At 35.2% G+C, this 19,982-nt stretch overlaps 2 protein-coding genes across 2 annotated transcripts in view; one reads left to right on the top strand and one right to left on the bottom strand.

The window, feature by feature from the left end:
* Positions 1–13,834, bottom strand: part of LOC120776183 (nuclear cap-binding protein subunit 1) — a 33,927-nt gene extending 20,093 nt beyond the window's left edge. Inside the window, exons 1-3 of the mRNA XM_040106801.1 lie at positions 13,792–13,834; positions 12,375–13,713; positions 12,206–12,309 (exon numbers count right to left, since the gene is read on the bottom strand). Of these exons, the coding sequence (XP_039962735.1) occupies positions 12,206–12,309; positions 12,375–13,713; positions 13,792–13,834 (1,486 nt within the window). The remainder of the gene's footprint in view (positions 1–12,205; positions 12,310–12,374; positions 13,714–13,791) is intronic.
* On the top strand, positions 422–11,663 carry LOC120776182. The gene is made up of 3 exons (XM_040106800.1): positions 422–741; positions 2,362–2,573; positions 9,273–11,663. The coding sequence occupies exons 1-3, from the start codon at positions 685–687 to the stop codon at positions 11,551–11,553; spliced, it is 2,550 nt and encodes an 849-aa protein (XP_039962734.1). The 5' UTR covers positions 422–684; the 3' UTR covers positions 11,554–11,663.
* Positions 13,835–19,982: the final 6,148 nt, after the last annotated feature.

Here is a 19,982-nt window from a genome sequence, read left to right on the forward strand (position 1 = left end):
CAAAGGAGTTGAACGGTATTGGTAAACTTGAGTGAACTTAGTTCCCAGCCGCATTAAGTGCGCTAACGAAACGACAATTAGTTACTTTGGACAAACGCCTAGTGATGCAATAGAAGAGATTTTTATATGTAGCTTTGGCAGGAAACATCTGTGATTTCCATTGAACAAACGCACCAAAGCGCCAAAGTTAATAAATTTTTCTTTTAGAGCGCGTACTTGCAACAAACAACGTAACTCACATTAACAGTACTCGTAGTAGTATTGGTACACACGCAGCTCAAATCGCTTACAGAGTCTTGCAAATATTACAAGCTATTTTCATTTTCTTTACAATTTCGTTTTCGCAGATTCAGTTTCGTGTCTCACTTGACTGCAATCAAGCCAAAACGTTGCAACGTTTAGTGCGCGGGTGGTAGGCCATTCAAGTGGATGCTTACGCCAAGTTTTTGGCTGGCAAATGTATTTTTATATTTGCCATAGAGGCAAGGAAAATAATTAAAGTTTTATGATATGAAATACGAGCCGCAGCGGAGGGTCAGTTTAGTTTGATCATTCGAACAGTAAGCGACGGTTTGCTTTAAAGCTTGAGTTCGTGACATAATAACAGTCCGCAAGGACGGAAATAAGAAAAGCTAAGCATCTAAACAGACAATTTTTGGGCAACTTGTTGCGCAATATTAGACCATGCATTGCCAATTTGTCTGTATGTTGCATATTCTCGTGGTTGTGTTGGTGGTGGAAGTAAGTGAAATTTGTATTTGTGACACAGGCGATCAATAAACTGTTTAAAAGAAATAATGTTTTATCAGAATACAAATGACGTTAAAAATTAAACTTCATTAATGCTGCCAAGTTGGCAGTTAATCAGTTTAAAGGACTTATAAAATGAATGTTGTGTTACGGAATAATGTAATAAAGTGAATTAGTGTATTTTCGAATATTGAAATTCGATACTCTTAAAAAAAATCTCTGAGTTTTATACCGAGTATAGTCTCAAATTAGGCGACGTCTTCAATTCGTTATTTCTATGTTGGAAGTCTGCCCTCTTGTCAAAAGATCTCCTTATATAAACACCAATAAGGTTATACAATAGATTTCCATTTCGACTATAATCGCGTAATCGGTGTCTACGCCAATAAAGAAGAAGCGGTTTATTCCACATTTAAGGACTTGCTGAACCGAATGCAGTGATTTTATTTTTCATTATACTCAAGTCAGTCATATGGTTCTTGAAAACAAACTAAAAATATTCTTTAGGTGGAAAATATTTAATTAATTAAAATTGCCGTTAAGTACTGTTTCAGGAACTTATACGGAGTGTAATGAATGGATGTTCATATTTGCCAAAGCAGTAAACCAACCTCCCTTCTTAATTATACAATCCGACTTAAATAGAAAACATTTCAGATAATTGAATTTTTCAAATATTATTTTGTTAGGTTTTTTCGTTGAAATGGCAAAGTATGGTAATTACGTTATTAGAAATAAAAAAAGTTCTCTTCAATATGGAATTTATCAAATAAAAATAAATATTTTTATTGTTGCTAGAAATTAAAAATTCTGCACACAACTGATTTAAGGGGGTATTCTACTCTAGAATTTTGAAAAATTCGATTTTTTTCATATATTTAAAGTTAAGACCCTTAAGAACAAATCCCTCAAAGGATTTTTAAAAATTAAAATTATTTTAAGAGCTACAGTTACTTTAGTGACAGCCGTATCGAATTTTTTAAACGCGTTTTTCTCGAAACTTCTTTTATTCTATTTTTCTATACAACCGATTTACTTGAAATTTTGTGTGAACCTTCTTTATATGTATAATCCTTTATCGTTCCTACCAGCATCGTGTCAAAATTTTTCTTCTTAATATTTTAAAAAAATTCTGGAATTTCAAAAAAAAAAAGCGTAAAAAATGATTTTTATTTTCAGGCAGTCGCCATTTTTCAAAAAAAAAAAAAAAAAATCGTGTTCCCTGAAATAGGCACTATAACAGCATCCTTACTGATTAAGAATTTCTTTTGATTTTTTTTTCAGACCACCAGGAGAGTCAGGATCAATATCACCAGGATGCGCCATTTTTTTTACACCTGTCTCTCCCCCCCTTCTAATTATTTTAATTTTTAATATCTTTTTGTAAAATTATTTTTCTGTATTCTTAAGACATCAATAAAAACACCATAAAAAATGGATACTGAAAAAAATATGAATTGCCTTTTTACGACAGTTTAAAAATGACCTGAAATTCATGCTTCTAGAGTAGAATACCCCCTTAAGTGGTGATTTATGTTTCCATTATAATTCTAATTCATATTCCAACTATAGTGTATAAAAATATTATAGTCCCCCTTTTATAATTTTCAGTTTAACGCCGTCGTTGTAGGACGCGACGTAGTGCTCACCCCTAAATATGGTCTACAGCAGAACGGAAAAAATATTTTTTATGACGAAGAAGATAATGGAAGTGGAGCGCAAAATCAATCGCTCCTGCGGCCATGGGAACGTACACTCAAACACGTGACGTACGTTACACTTTTCGCGAACGACAAAGCTGATGCTGCTACCGGGAATTTCAGGTAATTAAAAGTTTTTGCGACTTGTTAAAAATGAGTTGAAGCCAGTCAGTACTTCCCTTAGGCCCTATACACTCGTGGCCACGCAAACCTTACCACTCAAAATTTTCAAGTATTGTGCATATATAGAATTTTTTTATTTAGAAATAAGTTAATGACATGTTATTAATCAAAAATATTAAAAATTAAAAACAAAACACATTTAGCTATAGATAAAACAATTGAAAGTGATCTTTACAAAATGAGCTCGAAATGTGCTCGAAAACATGCGTGGAAAAAATTATATATACAAGGTCTGTCGCAAAAGAAACAGAACTTTTTAAATATAACTGTTTCTGGTGGCGCCACCTATTGGTGGGTATATGAAATAAAAAGTTTGATCTCTTGTTTGCATTTCGTAAAAATTTTAAGACAATTGGATAACTACAATCGATGTTATCGATCAAAAAGTGACAGCAGCTTTTGGTCATCGGTCGTAAAATGTATTTTGATCAAAGAGCAAATATTAAATTTTGTTTTAAACTTGGGAAAACGTTTACTGAAACATTTCAAATGATGAAAAAAGTTTATGGTGATCAGTGCCTATCCCGTAGTAATGTGCATGAGTGGTTTAAGCGATTCCAAGAAGGTCGTGAGGACCTCTGTGACGACCAGAAGTCGGTCGTCTTCAGAAGTCAAAAATAAAGACAATGCTGATTTGTTTTTACGATTCCGAGGGTATTGTACACCGAGAGTTCGTCCCACCTGGCCAAACGATTAATGCTGTGTTTTACCTTGGTGTTATGAAGCGTCTTTTGTTACGCATTCGTCGTGCTCGACCACAATACCGTGAGGCAGGGTCCTGGCGCCTGTTGCACAATAATGCGCCGTGTCATCGGTCGACGCTTGTCACTGATTTTTTGACTCCATATTAACCATTAATCTCTCAGCCTACTCACCTGATCTGGCACCCTGTGATTTTTATCTATTTGGAAAACTTCATTTGCCCATGAAAGGACACTGGTTTCAGGACATTTCAGCTATCCAAAAGCCGACGACCGATATTCTCAAGAGCATTCCGAAAAATGACCTTAAACACTCATTTGAAATGCTAATTGAGGCTAAACGCTGTATCGAAGCACAAGGAAACTACTTTGAATAAAAAAATATAACTTTTGAAAAATATTAATTTTTTGTTTTTTTTTTTTAACAGTCCTGTTTCTTTTGCGACGGACCTTGTATATATATATATTAATTTCATTTCATTTACACTATATTTGGAATTAATATTTTATTTTTTTTTTATTGAAACACAAAGTTTAGTAGGTGTATCACTTTAAAAACAATAAAATCGGTCGATTTTGTATAAGCACAGAAAAGCTAATTTGTGTTTTACACATTAAACGTAATAAATTAAAAACTATAATTATAATAAGATAATATAATTTAGTTTACTTATGCTTGCTAAAAACATAAAAAAGAACAAAATTGAAAAATATGCCGAACGAACGAAAAAGTCCGAAAAAAATTTAAGAAAGTATAGTGGTAAGGTTTGCGTGGCCACGAGTGTATATCTAATAGAACCTGACTGACTTTACGGTCAGTTTTTGAACTACTAGATCTTAGAAAAATAAGTTATAGTAAACACTTATTATTATTAACCTTTAGAAGCAGTTTTACTATGCTTTGTTAGTACCTACAGGTCCCAAATGGGCTATTAAAAAAACTGCTAAGAAATTAAATAAGAGTTATATCTTTATGTAGAGGTGATCTGAACATTATGGAAAAGTTGGAAACGTAGATTACAAGCCGGGAAGTGGGAGGAATCACATGATATCTAATTGCGAGGACAAAACTAACATTTTTTGAGAAAAAAGCACTGCTCAGTCTAAGAGAAGCTAAAAAAATTAAAAAAGGATTAGATATATACATATCTAAATAAAATTCGAGATTTACTTCAGAGATCTGGCATCAATCGTATCGATAGCGTAATCTAACCCCTGCACACATTAAAAAATATTGCATTGGTCGCAGGAAAACAACAACCGTGATTGGAGAAATGTAATATTTACAGAAGCATCAACTTTTGTATTGTTCAAACACTTAAGACGTATTTGGCTAAGAAAAAAAAAAAACAAACATTTTTTCAAAAGAGTGTTAAAAACTCCCAAAAGAAGCAAGTTTATGGATGTTTCTAAGCTCAGGGCTTTGGTGTTTCCAAGAGCTGCACAGAAAGCCTGAACACTGTTAAAATGATAAAACTTTATAAAATGGGTGTATGGAAGTTAGCTGAAATACTTTAGGAAAAAATAACTATGATTGGATACTGCAAGAAGACAAATAGCAGGCTCTGTACTCCATGGATACAAGAAAACCATTTACTAATTTTCGGATTTACAGCTGACATTGAAACGTTTAGGTTGGACAAAAAATGTAACATTTTAATGAAATTAAGTGGACAAGTTTTCTGAATATTACAAAATAATATTAATCGTTTAGCAGTTAATATGAATGAAGTTGGTCATATCCTTAATATAACGAATTTCGTTTCACTGATTGACGTTTTCCAAAACAACTCAATTATTAAATTTATCCTCTTCGGTTGAGTTTAGCAACAAAATCATGCCAGCGTATGACCTATAATATAACTTAGTAAAATGACATATTTAATCTATGCACGATTTCGTCGCAACATTTTTAATATAAGGTTTTGCGAGCACCTGGAGATATTTCCCCGGCTTTGATTCATGCATGTTGCAAGAACTTCCTTACTTGTTTATTATTGCACTGGTGGGGTCCGCGGTGTTGGTTGAGTTGCGTCAGTGAAAACTAAGTGTGTCGGAATGTTATGTTACGTTTGCTAAATTAGTATTAATTACCTAGACGCTGTCGTGGCGTTGGCATGTGGTGCGTGGCAAAAACGCATTGATTCATACATAAGTATGCACTACTAAATGTTGAAACAACGATGCGAGCTTACTCGGTGGTGGTATGTAGGTGCATACTTGTATGTCCAACTTATTCAACAAATAGTCGAATTAAATTAATAGCTTAGTCTTTTGGTTGTAATTTTTTTATTGCATCATAAAGTATATAGGTTAGGGTTTCCATACCCATACAGACTCGTTTGCGGAAATTTCCCATGACTTTTTGACTTTCTTCTTGAAATCCTTAAATCTCCTGCATTCAATTTGAAACACGCGTGGTTGTAGATCTGTGATTTCAAATAACCCCATAAAAATAAATATTATGATATTAAATCATCTCATTTTAAAAAAAGTATGGTCCATTTATGCCCCAACCCAAAATTCACACCAAACTGTGATAAAATTGTTCAATATGAAGTCCCGTTGTTCTATCGTGTTATGCTCGTACTGTCAAAGTTGCGTGTTTTTTTCTCAACATGCTTTCAGGTTCAGCTGTTATGCTCTCAAAGTGTTGCCTTCTAACCAGGCAAAAATGCAACATAGTTTTATTCACCTAACGGCTGTACGTGTCACCTAAAATTAAGCAAGATACATATAGAGTTAAGTATATACATATGTATAAAAGATTAGGATGGCGAGAAAAGTTGAAATCCGGGTGACTGTTTGTTTCTCCGTTCGTTCGTGATGTGAGATATCTTGATGAAACTTAGTACGCGGTTCATTAGTACAAAAACAGTTACGAGTTCGTGGATGTGTGAAATCGGACCACTGCCACGCCCACAAATACAAATCATCAATAACCGAAAACTTATAAAGTGTCATAACTAAGAACTGAATTAAGATATAATACTGTAATTTAGGCCAGGGGATCGAAAATTTTTGAAAAAAGGGCGTAGCACCGTCCTCTAATAAATTTATTGTACATATCTCATAAACTACTAAAGCTACAGCAACCAAATTTGCTAAGCGCAGATATCATATAAACTCCTACCGATAATGTTAAATGAATGAAATCGGAAGATAAGCCCACTCGCTCCCCTTATTACGGTACTGTTAAAAACTACTACAAGCGCGAAAAATAAATTACAAAATACGCAGCGACATTAAAACTTTACAACCAAAACTGTTCAAACCTCTAAGTACTGAATATGTGGACCTCTTTATGTATAGTTGACTTTTGAACGAAATTCGGCCAATGTGTGAGATATACAATTAAAATTCAGAGAGGAACCTTTCCTGACAATAGTTTTTCTGTGTATCGAAAATGGGTTGAATGGGGATATATCGGGCAATATTTGAGTTATCTCAATGAAAATTTTCCACTCATAACAGTATATCTTTGTGCCTAAAATAGATACAAAATTGGGCGATAACTTAACCTAACGTCCCAATAACTATTTTGCTCCATATGATTGGTTATGGTATGTGTGGTACCTAAATGAAATCTATGGAACATTTTTTTAGCATATGGAGTATATGTATACATAAAATTGCTTAGATACCGATCCTCTGGTTGACGTTTTACATCTTAAGGTATTTCTCTTCATTTCAAGTTGCAAGAGTATAGGACGTTCGGTTGCATACGAACATAGCGCTTGTTTACTTGTTATTTATGTTTTCTGAAAGTTTCAAAGTTATTTAATGAAGTTTTTGCACAAAGTAAAATAAGTCGGTTAATTTTATTAAAATCATTATTGGAAATTGTAAATAAATTGGTTGATTCATTCTCATCATCATCAGAGAATAAAATGACGACGTTAGTTGTTGAAAGAAATGCCCTACCCAGAATGAAAGGATTCGTAAAATACGTTGTGAACGCTTACTCAGACCCAGAGGAAAAAAAAAGTGTTAAATGTTATTTTCATTATTTCCGTAAATTACAGTTTAAAAAGTTTATTGTATTGTATGTACTAATTATCAACGAAAACAAAGCATATTGTATGTATGTATGTATAATAGGATTTTTTATTGTTCTTTTATCATTTGAAAAATTGAACATTGATGAGGCAACATATTCATGGATAAAAGAAAACGCTATAAGTTTAAACTGTCAGATGCCGATTTATTTTATTTATTATCTTTACTAGATAAATGGAACGAAATTTAAATATTGCGTTAATTTTGAGATACCCTGTATATACCAAAACAAAAAGGTAATGAAACAAAAACAATTTGAACTTATAAAATCAATATGCAATATATTATTTTATGTTAGTATTTCGAAACATTAAATCAATTGTAAGTACATGGTATATTGGTATTAATGTCATTTATCTATTTTTGCCAAAAAATGGTGATGAGCAGAAATTAATTAGCTAAATTCATTTGCTAGAGCTGTTTTGCGATATTGCTGTTTGAGAAATCATGCTTTCAAATTCCTGATAAATTTTAAAGTTAAGAAATAGTTTACAAAAAGCTGATTCTGAAAAATATGCGTTTTAAAATTTGTAGGATTCTCCATTTATCCGCTGTGAATAAGTGGGGACTATAAATAATTGCCAACTACTTATTCAATAGTAAAATAATAGGTTGTCAAAAAAGTCTTGCGGTATTTTCGCTAGTTGGCGCTGAAAGCGCGTAGTTCTAGTTTTATTCGTCGCATCGGGTCATGCTATACCTTTTTGGAAAGCTCATTTCACGCGCTAATACGTGTTTAATTGATTGTCGTTTCTTCGTGAGTTATAGCGTCGCAAACATGGAGCAAAATAAAGAGAAAATACGGCATATTTTACAGTACTATTACGATAAAGGCAAAAATGCATCTCAAGCCGCCAATAAAATTTGTGCAGTTTATGGACCCGATACAGTTTCCATTTCCACCGCACAACGATGGTTTCAACGTTTTTGTTCTGGTGTAGAGGTGGTCGAAGATGCGCCACGCTGTGGAAGGCCTGTCGTCGAAAATTGCGATAAAATCGCTGAATTGGTCGAAAGAGACCGGCATAGTAGCAGCCGTAGCATCGTTCAAGAGCTGGGCATGAGTCATCAAAAATTCATTTCCATTTCAATAAAAATACCGCAAGACTTTTTTGACAACCCATTATGAAGCAAACATCGCGTATTTCTTGTTAACACTTTTATCCGAATTTGAAATTCCATCGAAACTGTGCGTGAATTCATCAAAAATCAGCAGAAATTATCATTGAAATTCATGGAAATGGAATGGCATTTTGACCGAACATTTGGGCTTACGAAAGGTGTGTGCACGGTTTGTTCCGCACAAATTAACTGACGACCAAAAATTGCTCAGAATCCAACACTCTGATCGACGCTTGTGACCAATTATTTTTACAAAAAAATCGCATTTTAACCATTAACCGTTCCCCGTATTCACCTGATATGGCACCGTACGACTTCTACCTTTTCGGAAAAATGTATTAGTCCATCAAAAGAAAGCGTTATGCAGACGTAGAGGCCATTCAAAAGGCTTGCACCGGCATACTGGCGGCCATAACGGGAAACGAGCTAAAACACTCGTTCGACATGCTTTTGGACCGTGCAAAAAGCTGTATTGAAACAGAAGGAGACTATTTTGAATAAAATAAATTGATTTTGCGAAAAAACCATTTGTTCTGTTTTTTTTTAAGTCCTGTTTACTTTGGAACGCACCTTGTAAATATTTCGGACATTAAGAATTATGTAGAATAGACACTTAGCATCTATGGCATAAAATATAAAATGTTCGGCTACATACGAACTGAGGCCATCCTTACTTGTTTCTATAAAGTTTGTATTACATTTAATTCATTTTGTGTTTAAAGTATTTTTGAAATTTTCCATTTCACTTTTTTTCCAGTCAGCAAAAGGCCTACAACAACTTTCTGCATTCCCCTTACCTGCCACAACACGGTGTTTTTGACACACGGTTTGGAGATATTGTTACGCTTGCAAGTGGACATCTTGAGAAAATAGGCAACGACTCTTTCCGGTTCGTGGAAGGACAATGTGGTTATGACTGTGAGAGCGATCATGTGTGGGCTTTGTGGCAAGTTCAGAAGATACGACATCGTGATATCAATCGAAAATTTCGTTATGAAATGAAATTCAGTGTGAGTCCGTTGCGTGCCGAAAGTGTGGGTAATGTTAAAAGAAAAGCGGAATCTGACAGCAACAATAGCAAAAGTAGTACGTTGCAAACATATATACAACGAGATGATGACTATCCACATACATTTGGGAGAATATTCTACAACGATGACTCACGATTTCCAGATCGGCGGTTTGACGATGTCACAGGTCGAAATTTTATGCTTGGATCCGTGAATCAGCACCGGCCGGCGACACCTATGCCCCAACCGACTTTTTTGCAAAGCATCTACCAGCCATCTCCACACTTCCCTTCGCCAGACAAATTAAATATTGGGGAGTATATAAAAGATTACCCAATTAAGACTGCACCAAAAATAAAAGTATTTCCGAATTTACTGAGTACGGTAAGCCGGAATTATTATCCCGCACCCACCACATATAGACCCAATTACCAAACGAAATTTCCACGCCCAGAACTATATCCACCCACATTGGAGCATGAAACCATAAAATTTCCAACGAATTCTAACGAGTTAAATTTGGCTGGTGGCGTTGGTAAATTATCTACACCTGTGGTCACGCATCACTTCCACCATCACTTTTATATGACGAGCACTACAAGTACCGAAAATGAGCTCAGTAGTGCTGAAAAGCCTCTTAATAAGCAAACTAACTCACATAAAAGCATAATAAGCGAAACCACGGTACCTACATCTTTCAATAACTATTACAATACTGGCTTGAAAAACAGCTTCCAACAGGGTCCCCAGACAGTAAACCCCACAAATTTTCCTAAAACGGATACAGAGGTGCGCAAGGAGCATGTAGTGCAAGTCACACCAGTAGCGCCATTGAAGAGGCCATACATTTATCAGATGTATCAGATACCGATTGACTCAAAAGTTCCTCTACTCATTTATCCAGGACCTGTAGTGGAGGATGAACTACCTTTACCACGTAATAAACCCTTTGTACAAAGCGAACCGATGGATGAAAATCCCATACGATATTCTGAACCTGATCCACTTTACCTAAACCTAGCGCACAACCCTCCCCTTGACGGACAATCTTACGAACTGGGCGCATCTCAATTGGAGTCGCCAAAACTGAATCAATACACAGAATATCCAGATATCGACATAAATCCAGTGAAAAGCAGAAAAGTAGTAAGGCCCTACTCGACAGCTACGCAATTGCCCTCACCTGATAGTGATCAGGATGAGCGCATACCATACGAAGATGAATCACAGGAGGTTGATAAGCAAAAAATCGATTTAGAACAGAAATCAAGCCAAAAAGACCTGCAAATATCGTTCAAAAATAAGCAGCTTTACTCAAACACTGAAACGCAAATGACCAGCAGCACGACGGCGAGCCTAATAGTAGCTGACAGCAGTACGCCCCCAGCAACTACAACAAACACGACCACTCTTTCACCCACTACAAGAGAGTTGCTTGCAACAACAATTCCTTCCTTACTGACTTTTGCTTTGCAAACAACGAATTCGATGCTTTCATCCACAACTGCAATGCCATCCACGACATCCATAGACGATGCCACGCTCCCGCCCAAGCAAGGCACACAAAACTTTATTTCTACTTCTACATCAGAGACGCCTTCACTACGCGCGATCAGCCGCTATCGACTGAAACATGTGCGTCCCTCTACAACAAGCACCGAGCAGCCGGTGCTGAAGTGGAAACCTCGACGTAAACATTCATCGAAACAGTCTTCGCCAAATAATGACGTGAAACCGAACTCAGAAATCAATCCCGCGAAGGAAAACTCAGCTAAAACAGATAAAAAACGTGTGTTGAAAGAGCAAAATCAGAGACATGAAAATCAATTGTCCACTGGATTAGCGAACAATTCAACCGACGCTGCCAATAACAACCGGCTCCCAAAAAAAAGTAGTGAGGTAATCGAAGTGCTTACTCAAAAATCAGTTAGCAAGTCGGTGAGCATCAAAGTCGGTAGCAATGGTGAGGAAATACCAGTTATCGTTGATGACAGTGATCATGGTGAGAATGAGGTGAAAACAGAATAAAAAGTGAATTTTATTTTTATTTTGCTGTGTGCTTTGAATACCAAAAATTTAGTCTTTTAATGAAATTGCAAAACTTTACACTATAATTTTTCCATGCATAAAAAGTTAGAATAAAACTGTAAAATATCTTTTTTGTCATATTTATTTAAAATAAATAAGTATAAGTGCGAAACAATTTATCTAACTATGGCTAACTTTTTACCGAAGGAATCGGCTAATTTGAGAGATATATTATTGAAATTCTATGAGAATTTCTTTCTGATAATAGTTTTTTCTCTTTCAAAAATGAGTTGAATCGAATGAATACTTCTCTTATCCACCGTATACCTAATAATATATAAAGATTTTCGATGTTCCAGTTGACATTAAACCGCATATAAGGTCAATATTCCCATTCCCTTTCCTTGCAACTACATTGGATTAAATAGGGTGAAAACTTGCCCTACCCCCATACAACTAATATGATTATTAGGGTGTGTCATTCCGATTCTACTCGAGAATCGAGTTTTCTCGTAAAATAATCGATTTTTCGAATGTCAAGAATCGATTCTTAATCGACTTCGACTACTGAAGATCGATTCCGATCTGCTGACATTGGAGCAATATGAGTAAAATTTTATGGAAATAGTAGTAACAAATGCACATCACTCACCTGCATCTTCGGAAGCATACTTATAGTTGGGTTGCGGTGGAACTGGTATAAGCTTAGCATATGTTTCAGGCATCATCTCCGTGATCCGTTGATGATAAGATAATCTACAATATTAAGATTTAATTTATAATATGGAAAAGTATAATTAATGTAGGTAATAAAGCAATACCTTAAACATTTATGTAAAACCTCTTGTATGAATTTTGGGCGTGGATGCTCTGGATCTAACAACAAACAACTATCCCACTCCTCCCAAGACCATGTGAATTTGAAGTTACTTAAATGGTACGAAAACCAATTCACAAAACGGTCAAAACAAGATGTATTCATTGAATCAATACGCATGAACAAAATTTCAGTGGCCTGTGCTAGCACTTGTGGCAGTGTTGCTGGTTGTAATTTGCACAACTCAATAAGAATGGACCCATAAACAATTTCCAGATAACGAGGTGTAGGCATATGGAATATTTCCGCAAATACAACCTCAACAATACAGTATTCTAGAGGTATTTTGTTCTTGTAGGGGAACGCCAGTAGTTGCGCTGCACAATCTTTTCGTTCTAATCTATGTGTCTCAATTATATGGTGGAGGTGTTCTTCAATTAAGAAACGCTCGATTGAATGTGCACCTGGTAAATTGGGGCCATCAGGACAATCAGTGTAATCGAACATGCGATAAACAACCCACGGCATGGGATATTCATATGACTCATGATGTGGTGGTGGCACTATAGGGGGTAAGTTATGTTGTAGTGCTTCACATAAAATAGAGTCAAAGGCTAGATATGGACGTGGAATGTGTTTTTCAGCCCAATTATCTTGACGTAATTTACGAATTTGCGCCCATAGACAATCTAAATATTCTTCCTGTGGATGTGGTGCATCCACGGACCACACACGTAAAGCGTTGTGGTGCTTCTTAGAACGTTTATTCAAATATACTTCAATGCGTAACAGCAGAGATTCTAGTGACGACTCCTTTTTCTCATATAAATCACGGCCAACCCATGGTAGTGTGGAAAGTACCGCAAAAACGAACCAGTCCCGACGAACTTGTGGTACTGTGTCCTCGTTTGAAACATCGATCATTGTGTCCAGAAGTTGCAAGAGACTAGTGGCTGATATTACATGACAGTTCACTAAATCAGCCAGAAAACGTAACGAATAACGTGCGGCATCCCACCAGCACATTTTCAAGGCTTCTTTGAATGTTTTCACCATATGATCTACAAATTCTCCACCGAATTTATAATTTTTCGCATTCAATAAACCAACCAAAGTCGTATAGATAGTACATTTTTCGGGCATTTTAACTGCACAATCCGATAGAATTCGCAATATTTTTAAACGAAAAGTACCCAGATCTGCCTCTAACACAGAAACCAATCCTTCTAAGTTCGATTCCACTGATGATGTGCTGCGTTCACCAACCCGCAAAATGAGTGACTCCAATCTATCTTCAATTTCCTGATTTTCAGAAACGCGTCTACGCTTGCGATTGCGGTGATCTAAAAATTAAAGGTATGATTATACTTACAAAATCTGTAGGTATTTCTGACAGCATGCCGCTAATCATATCAACTTACCATAGCCTTCTTCATCGCCATCGTGAGGACGTCTGCGATTCATTGCTGACTACTTTATTTATTTAATATGTTAATATAAGATTAGTTCACTAACTGGGTTATTATAAATTTTTACAATTTTGAATAAATTTTACACGAATTAATAATTATTTAGCATACGTGCTTTATCGGACGCTGTTAATAATTTCTTTGACAGTTCGCCGGTTAGGTATTGCCAATGAGATTGTACATTATGCCATTCACAATTATGGATATTCTAATAAGTGTGAATTGATTTTAAGTGTTAGAAAATGTATTTTATTTAAACTATATATATTTTTGATTACGGACACAAAAACCCAATTTATTCTTAAAAGGTACGTGAATGGTTATCGTCCCACTACAATAATGAAAAAATATTAATAAATAAAAAAGTAATAACCGCTCTGTTTTTAATTTTTGCCTATGTTTCTTTACATAAATTTTGTCAAAACATTGTCAATAAATTATAAAAAAATATGAACCTAGTAGGGACGATAGCCGGGCGTTTTGTGAACATTTAAATAAAAAAATTAAGTAAATCGGTTGAGCAGTTTGAGCGGAATCAGGTCCGCCAGTTTAAAAAAGTATGTTTTGAGACATCAAATAACTAAAATAAATACATATATTTCTATAGTATATTAATATTCCGTTTACGAATTTACAATTTCAAACTAAATTCTATATCAGCTGATTGATTGTTCTTGTCCGCATTACCAACCCAATTAATTTTTAGCGAATATAAGCTAAGTGCGTTTTATGTAGCTATTTGCTTGTGATGGTCAAATAAAACACGGCTAATACAAAAAACTGAAAACAAGTGTTCATATTTGTCTAAATTTTAACCCAATACTTATCCAAAAAATCTGTAATTTTGGATTGTTTCCATTTTCATCTGTCAAAATAAGGTTTCTCGCTTTGCCAACTACTTTTTTTTTGGGAAAAACCTTGCTTTTGTGAATGAAAAAAAGCGAGGAACTGGCAATGTCTCTAGTTCAATATACAAGCTATGACAGCTTATGACAAGCCAACATAATTATGTCGGCTTATAGCCCTGACAGACGACAACGCTAATCTGCATTAGCGGGCTTAATTTACATATACCTGCGCATTTGACTCATGTTAATGCAAGTTTGTAATGCGCAAGAATTCCGTGCATTTAGCTGAATTTACCAAATTTGAGTAGGCAAAACTGCTGAAAGATGGCTGAGTTTTGCTATTTTTTGACAGATGTCGCTTGAAGTCTGCCGCCTCCTTTGCGTTTGCAGCATCAGAAGTAAGCAGTTTTATATTGCTATTTAAATTATGTGAAAGTATATTAACAAAAACAGATTTTAATATATTTAGATGGCAGAAAATAAACAACGCACAGTTTGCTATCCATTTTTCCATTATTTATTAACCTTTTCGTACACTTTTTCCGCATTACTATCAATTATTACTTTTAATTTCACTCTATTATCTTTTAACGTAGTTAATAATAAACGAATTTTTTCGCAATATTGATTTTCCAAAAATACCAAAATTTCTATTAATAATTTCTCTAATTTATGTTTTTAAATATTTTTGAAGAAATTTCGAGTAAATTGATATACCGTGTGGTGCCAACGATGTTAAGGTCCTCCGGTGAATCTGCTTACGAATTTCCACAGCCTGGATTTCACGTAAGTATGTATATTAAAAGAAATTGAGGAGCACACTTTACTGTTACCCGTACGCGCGAACCGCTTGTTTTGCTTTCGACAAGTGATCACAATATGATCACAGTTTAATTATATGCGCACTTCAATGAGCGTGATCACGTTGAACAGCTACAAGAAATTGTAATAGGCGACTAAAAAACTGGAATATGTTGGTGAATAATCGAATGATGGTGAATAATCGAGTCAATATGGCAGCCGAATTGACGAAGGCCAAATGTAGTAAATTTTACAACAAAAACGATTTCATTCATAAACTCATGCGCATATTCCACAAGGGACCTCGCTTCATTCATAAAACCAGACGCCGTAAGATCTCCCCGAGCATGCTTTTGCCAGCTAGCGACTTTTCGCGACGATGGCAAAAGCTAAAAATCATAAATTGAACATCTTTTTGATGCAAACTCGGCAAACACAAAAAAAAAAACACGGAGTGACAAAAGTGGCAACAAAGCTGTTTTCGATTTATAATATTTGTCAATTCTAAAATATTTTTCCGTGGCTCGCAAAAATCAGTGTCGATATGTATGTAAGCTCATACAAAAACGTACATATTTACGCTAGCTTGTTGACACAACACAATGTTGTGGCGCTTTGTCGTCGCGTCAGTGCTTCGACAGATTGACTCTGATAAAATGTGAGTTTCGGCCATTGCTTGTCCGTGACAACGGAGATTCGAAAAGATGCGTGCGGCACATGTTATTTCTTTATGAATGTTTGTACATATGAAGTTCGTATTTGATTTCGTAAACATACAGCCAAATGTGCCAAAGAAATAATACATATACATATGTATGTATGTATATGCCATAGAAATTCTATTGCTACAAATCTGGAAATGATAACGAAATAATGCGAATATGAATATTTCATTAAGGTCATTAATTTTTTTTTGAAGAAATGAAAGGAATGACCCAAGACATGTTAATATACGAGGTGTGTTCAAAAAGTATCACGACAGTTTGCTGACAGTTTTCTTCGACTGCAGGGGCGTGGTGCATCATGAGTTCTTGCCACAGGGAAGAACGGTCAATAAGGAATATTACCTGCAAGTTATGCGCAATTTGGAAGAACAAAAATTGGCTTTTGCACCACGATAACGCCCCTGCTCACACATCGTTGCTTGTGCGCGACTTTTTGGCCAAAAACAACACACTAATGATGCCGCAGCCACCGTATTCCCCAGATCTGGCCCCCTGTGACTTTTTCTTGTTCCCTAAACTGAAGAGGCCCATGAAAGGACGACGTTACGCTTCTCTTGACGAGATAAAGACGGCATCGAAGGAGGAGCTGAAGAAGATAAAAAAATGATTTTTTGAAGTGCTTCGAAGATTGGAAAAACCGTTGGCACAAGTGTATAATATCTCATGGGGATTACTTTGAAGGGGACAAAATAGATATTCATGAATAAATAAATAATTTTTGAAAAAACACAAAATTCGCGATACTTTATGAAGACACCTCGTAAGCACATTTAAGTTAACTTGGCACATGAAAATGAAGATTTTGTAATAGTTGAAATAAATATAACTTTTTTGAAATACAGTATAATCCGAATATAACGACCTCGCTTACAGCGTCCGACCGCTTTTAGCGACGTAAACGCAACTTAAAGTTTGGTTTTAGTACAAATTTTTGAAAAAAGCATTGCTTAAAGCGTCACCGTTTTTAACGACATACCGGCTTTAGCGACGTAATTTCACAAAATTTTAAGATAAGTTTACTGGTTATAACGACGACGCATGCTTTTTTTAATAAGAATGAATGTCGCCGATCAGTTGCGGAATCAATAACGGTAAAGTGCGGAACAATGTTTTTATGTCTTTCGCTACTAGATAGCTATTTACTTATGAATGTATTTCGTAAATTTTTGTAAATCAGTCTCGTCTTCAATGTATAAATGTCAGTTAGTTAGTTATTTTTTCGCGGTCAGACAATAAGAAGATGCGCCGCAATGAGTGCTCTGAAGAGAAAATGTTTTTCTATTGAAGAAAAAGCTGCAATTATACATCGCTTAGAAGCTGGCGAATCAAATGCACTTCCTGCAAAAGAGTTCGGTGCTAGTCATTCCACAATATCTACAATCAAGAAAAATAAAAGCAAAATTGAACCTCTATTCAATGAAAATGTTCTTAAAATTAAACTTGTGAGAGTTTCGAGTCAAGATGATGTAGATAAAGCATTATTGCTGTGGTTTAAAGTGCAGCGTAATAAGGGTATACCTATAAATGGGCCTATACTACAAGAAAAAGCAAATGATTTTGCTAAGAAGCTTGACATTTCTGGATTCGAATGCTCAACAAGTTGGATCAGCCGATTTAAAGTAGGACACAATATTGTTGCAGGCAAAGTTGCTGGTGAATCTCTGTCAGTCCAAAAGAGTGATGTGAGCGACTGGTTAGCAAAAGTTTGGCCAAATTTGAAAGCCCAATTTAGCGATCATGAGATTTTTAACACTGATAAAGCGAGATTATTTTATAAGTTGACACCAAATCAAACTTTAAAATTTAGAGGAGAAAAATGTTTAGGCGGAAAGCTGTCGAAAGAAAGACTAACTGTGCTAATTGCAGCAAACATGAGTGGTACAATAAAAAGAAAATTGCTTGTAATTGGAAAGTCAAAGCGTCCAAGATGTTTCAAAAACGTACGGTCGTTACCTGTCGATTATGTTAGTAATAGCAGAGCCTTGATGACATCTGATATTTTTACGAAATGGGTGCGTGATTGGGATCGTAAACTCAAGAAAACGAAAAAAAATCCTACTTTTGGTTAATAATTGTCCAGCTCACCCTAAAATCGATGACTTGAGAAGCATTACTCTAGTTTTTCTACCACCGTATACTACATCCATATTGCAACCTATGGATCAAGGAGTAATTCGTGCGTTTAAATCATATTTTCGAAAATTCCTTGTTCTAAAACTAATCAACGATCACGATAACAATAAAAATAACAAGGTTGGGCAAGTGAAGATTACAATACTTGATGCCATTCTTATGACGTATGATGCTTGGAACAAGGTTTCTGAAATAACGATTTCCAACTGTTTCAAGCATGCTGGATTTTCTATCGCGAATATAGGCGTTACCGCACTTCAATATCATCTGATATTGATGATGAAGATGATGTTCCGCTCTCAGTTTGGGCAAGTGCTTTTGAAAGTAGCCTACCCATATCAACAGAAGAAATCGAGGAATTTTCTAGTATTGACAATAATCTTGCAATATGTGGAGAACTAACCGATGAAGCAATTGTGCAAAATGTAATTGTCGACAAAAGTGATAGTGATGGCAGCGCTGATGAAAATGACCAGATTTCTTCATCTCCAAGAGTATCTGAAGCTCTAAAATCTGCAGAAATTTTAAATCAATTTGTACATGCTAATTTCGTTGATGAATCTGCAAAAAATATGATGTCTATACTCATAATGCTGTACGCGATTCTTATTTTCACCATAACAAGAAAAAACAAGGTAAAATTACAGACTTTTTGAAGTAAATTTGTATAATTGTACGTATGTATATTACTATGTACGAGTACATATGTTGATAATACGTATGTATACATAATTTGAATTGGAATAAATTTTATTTTTACTGAAAACGGTTTTTTAATAGCAAAAAAAATTTTTCCAGCGTACTACAGTTAGTATGAAAACACTAGGGGAAGCGTAAAAGCAAAAAAAAAAAAATCTCTAAATTCTGTTTGAACGTCGATCGGTTACAACGACGTATTTTCATCGGTCCCTTGAATGTCGTTATAACCGGATTCTACTGTAATAATTTATATAAAATTATTTTTTATTTAATTTTTCCCGATTTTTTTAAAAAATTATAATTTTTCCAAAAAAATGGTTCATATGATGCAAAATAATCACTCATATGTGACTTTGTATATTTTTCTTTTCGTTATTCATTCTCGTGTGAGATCAGTCGTTTTACGTATATTTCTGCCAGAGAACGTGCTCATTTCTGCTAAATAGCAGCGAGAATGGTGAATTCCTTGCTTCAATTCTATCAGCTCTGTTAGCCGTCCAATCAAACCATCATACAGAATTCAATTTGCATCTTCTCTATGTTTTTACATTCTCTGGATGGAGGATCAATGCAATAAATTCAAACCTCCGAGTTGAAAGAGCGGGCGATGGAAACATTAGGGAGGACCGTGGTTGATGGACTGCAGGATGTCCCAACTATTGGAGTAGAGGTATGATTAAATAAAATCTTTGCGTATAATATGTTTATAAACAGACTTCACAAGAAATGTTTGCTTACATGATGGCTACGATGAAGAGGAGGAGCGAAGAAGAGGCAAAATTTTGGGAGACATCACTATATGGCAAGTGCTATTTTAAAGCTGTTGGAAGCTGATAATTTTTAAGTTGTTCCTATTTATGTTTATTATGAACATATGTACATATAAAAGAAGTCTGAATATAAATGAATTTATTAATTTTTTATGAAAATATAATTT

This window comes from Bactrocera tryoni, chromosome 4, assembly GCF_016617805.1.
Source record: "Bactrocera tryoni isolate S06 chromosome 4, CSIRO_BtryS06_freeze2, whole genome shotgun sequence".
Classification (NCBI taxonomy): Eukaryota; Metazoa; Arthropoda; class Insecta; order Diptera; family Tephritidae; genus Bactrocera; species Bactrocera tryoni.

What these genes read in the sequence shown, in the direction of transcription:
- LOC120776182 (XM_040106800.1), top strand. Translation starts at nt 685, where the DNA reads ATGCATTGCCAATTTGTCTGTATGTTGCATATTCTCGTGGTTGTGTTG. An exon ending in TGGTTGTGTTGGTGGTGGAA is followed by an intron (nt 742 to 2,361) that starts GTAAGTGAAATT and finishes TATAATTTTCAG; the next exon opens with TTTAACGCCGTCGTTGTAGG. An exon ending in GCTGCTACCGGGAATTTCAG is followed by an intron (nt 2,574 to 9,272) that starts GTAATTAAAAGT and finishes CTTTTTTTCCAG; the next exon opens with TCAGCAAAAGGCCTACAACA.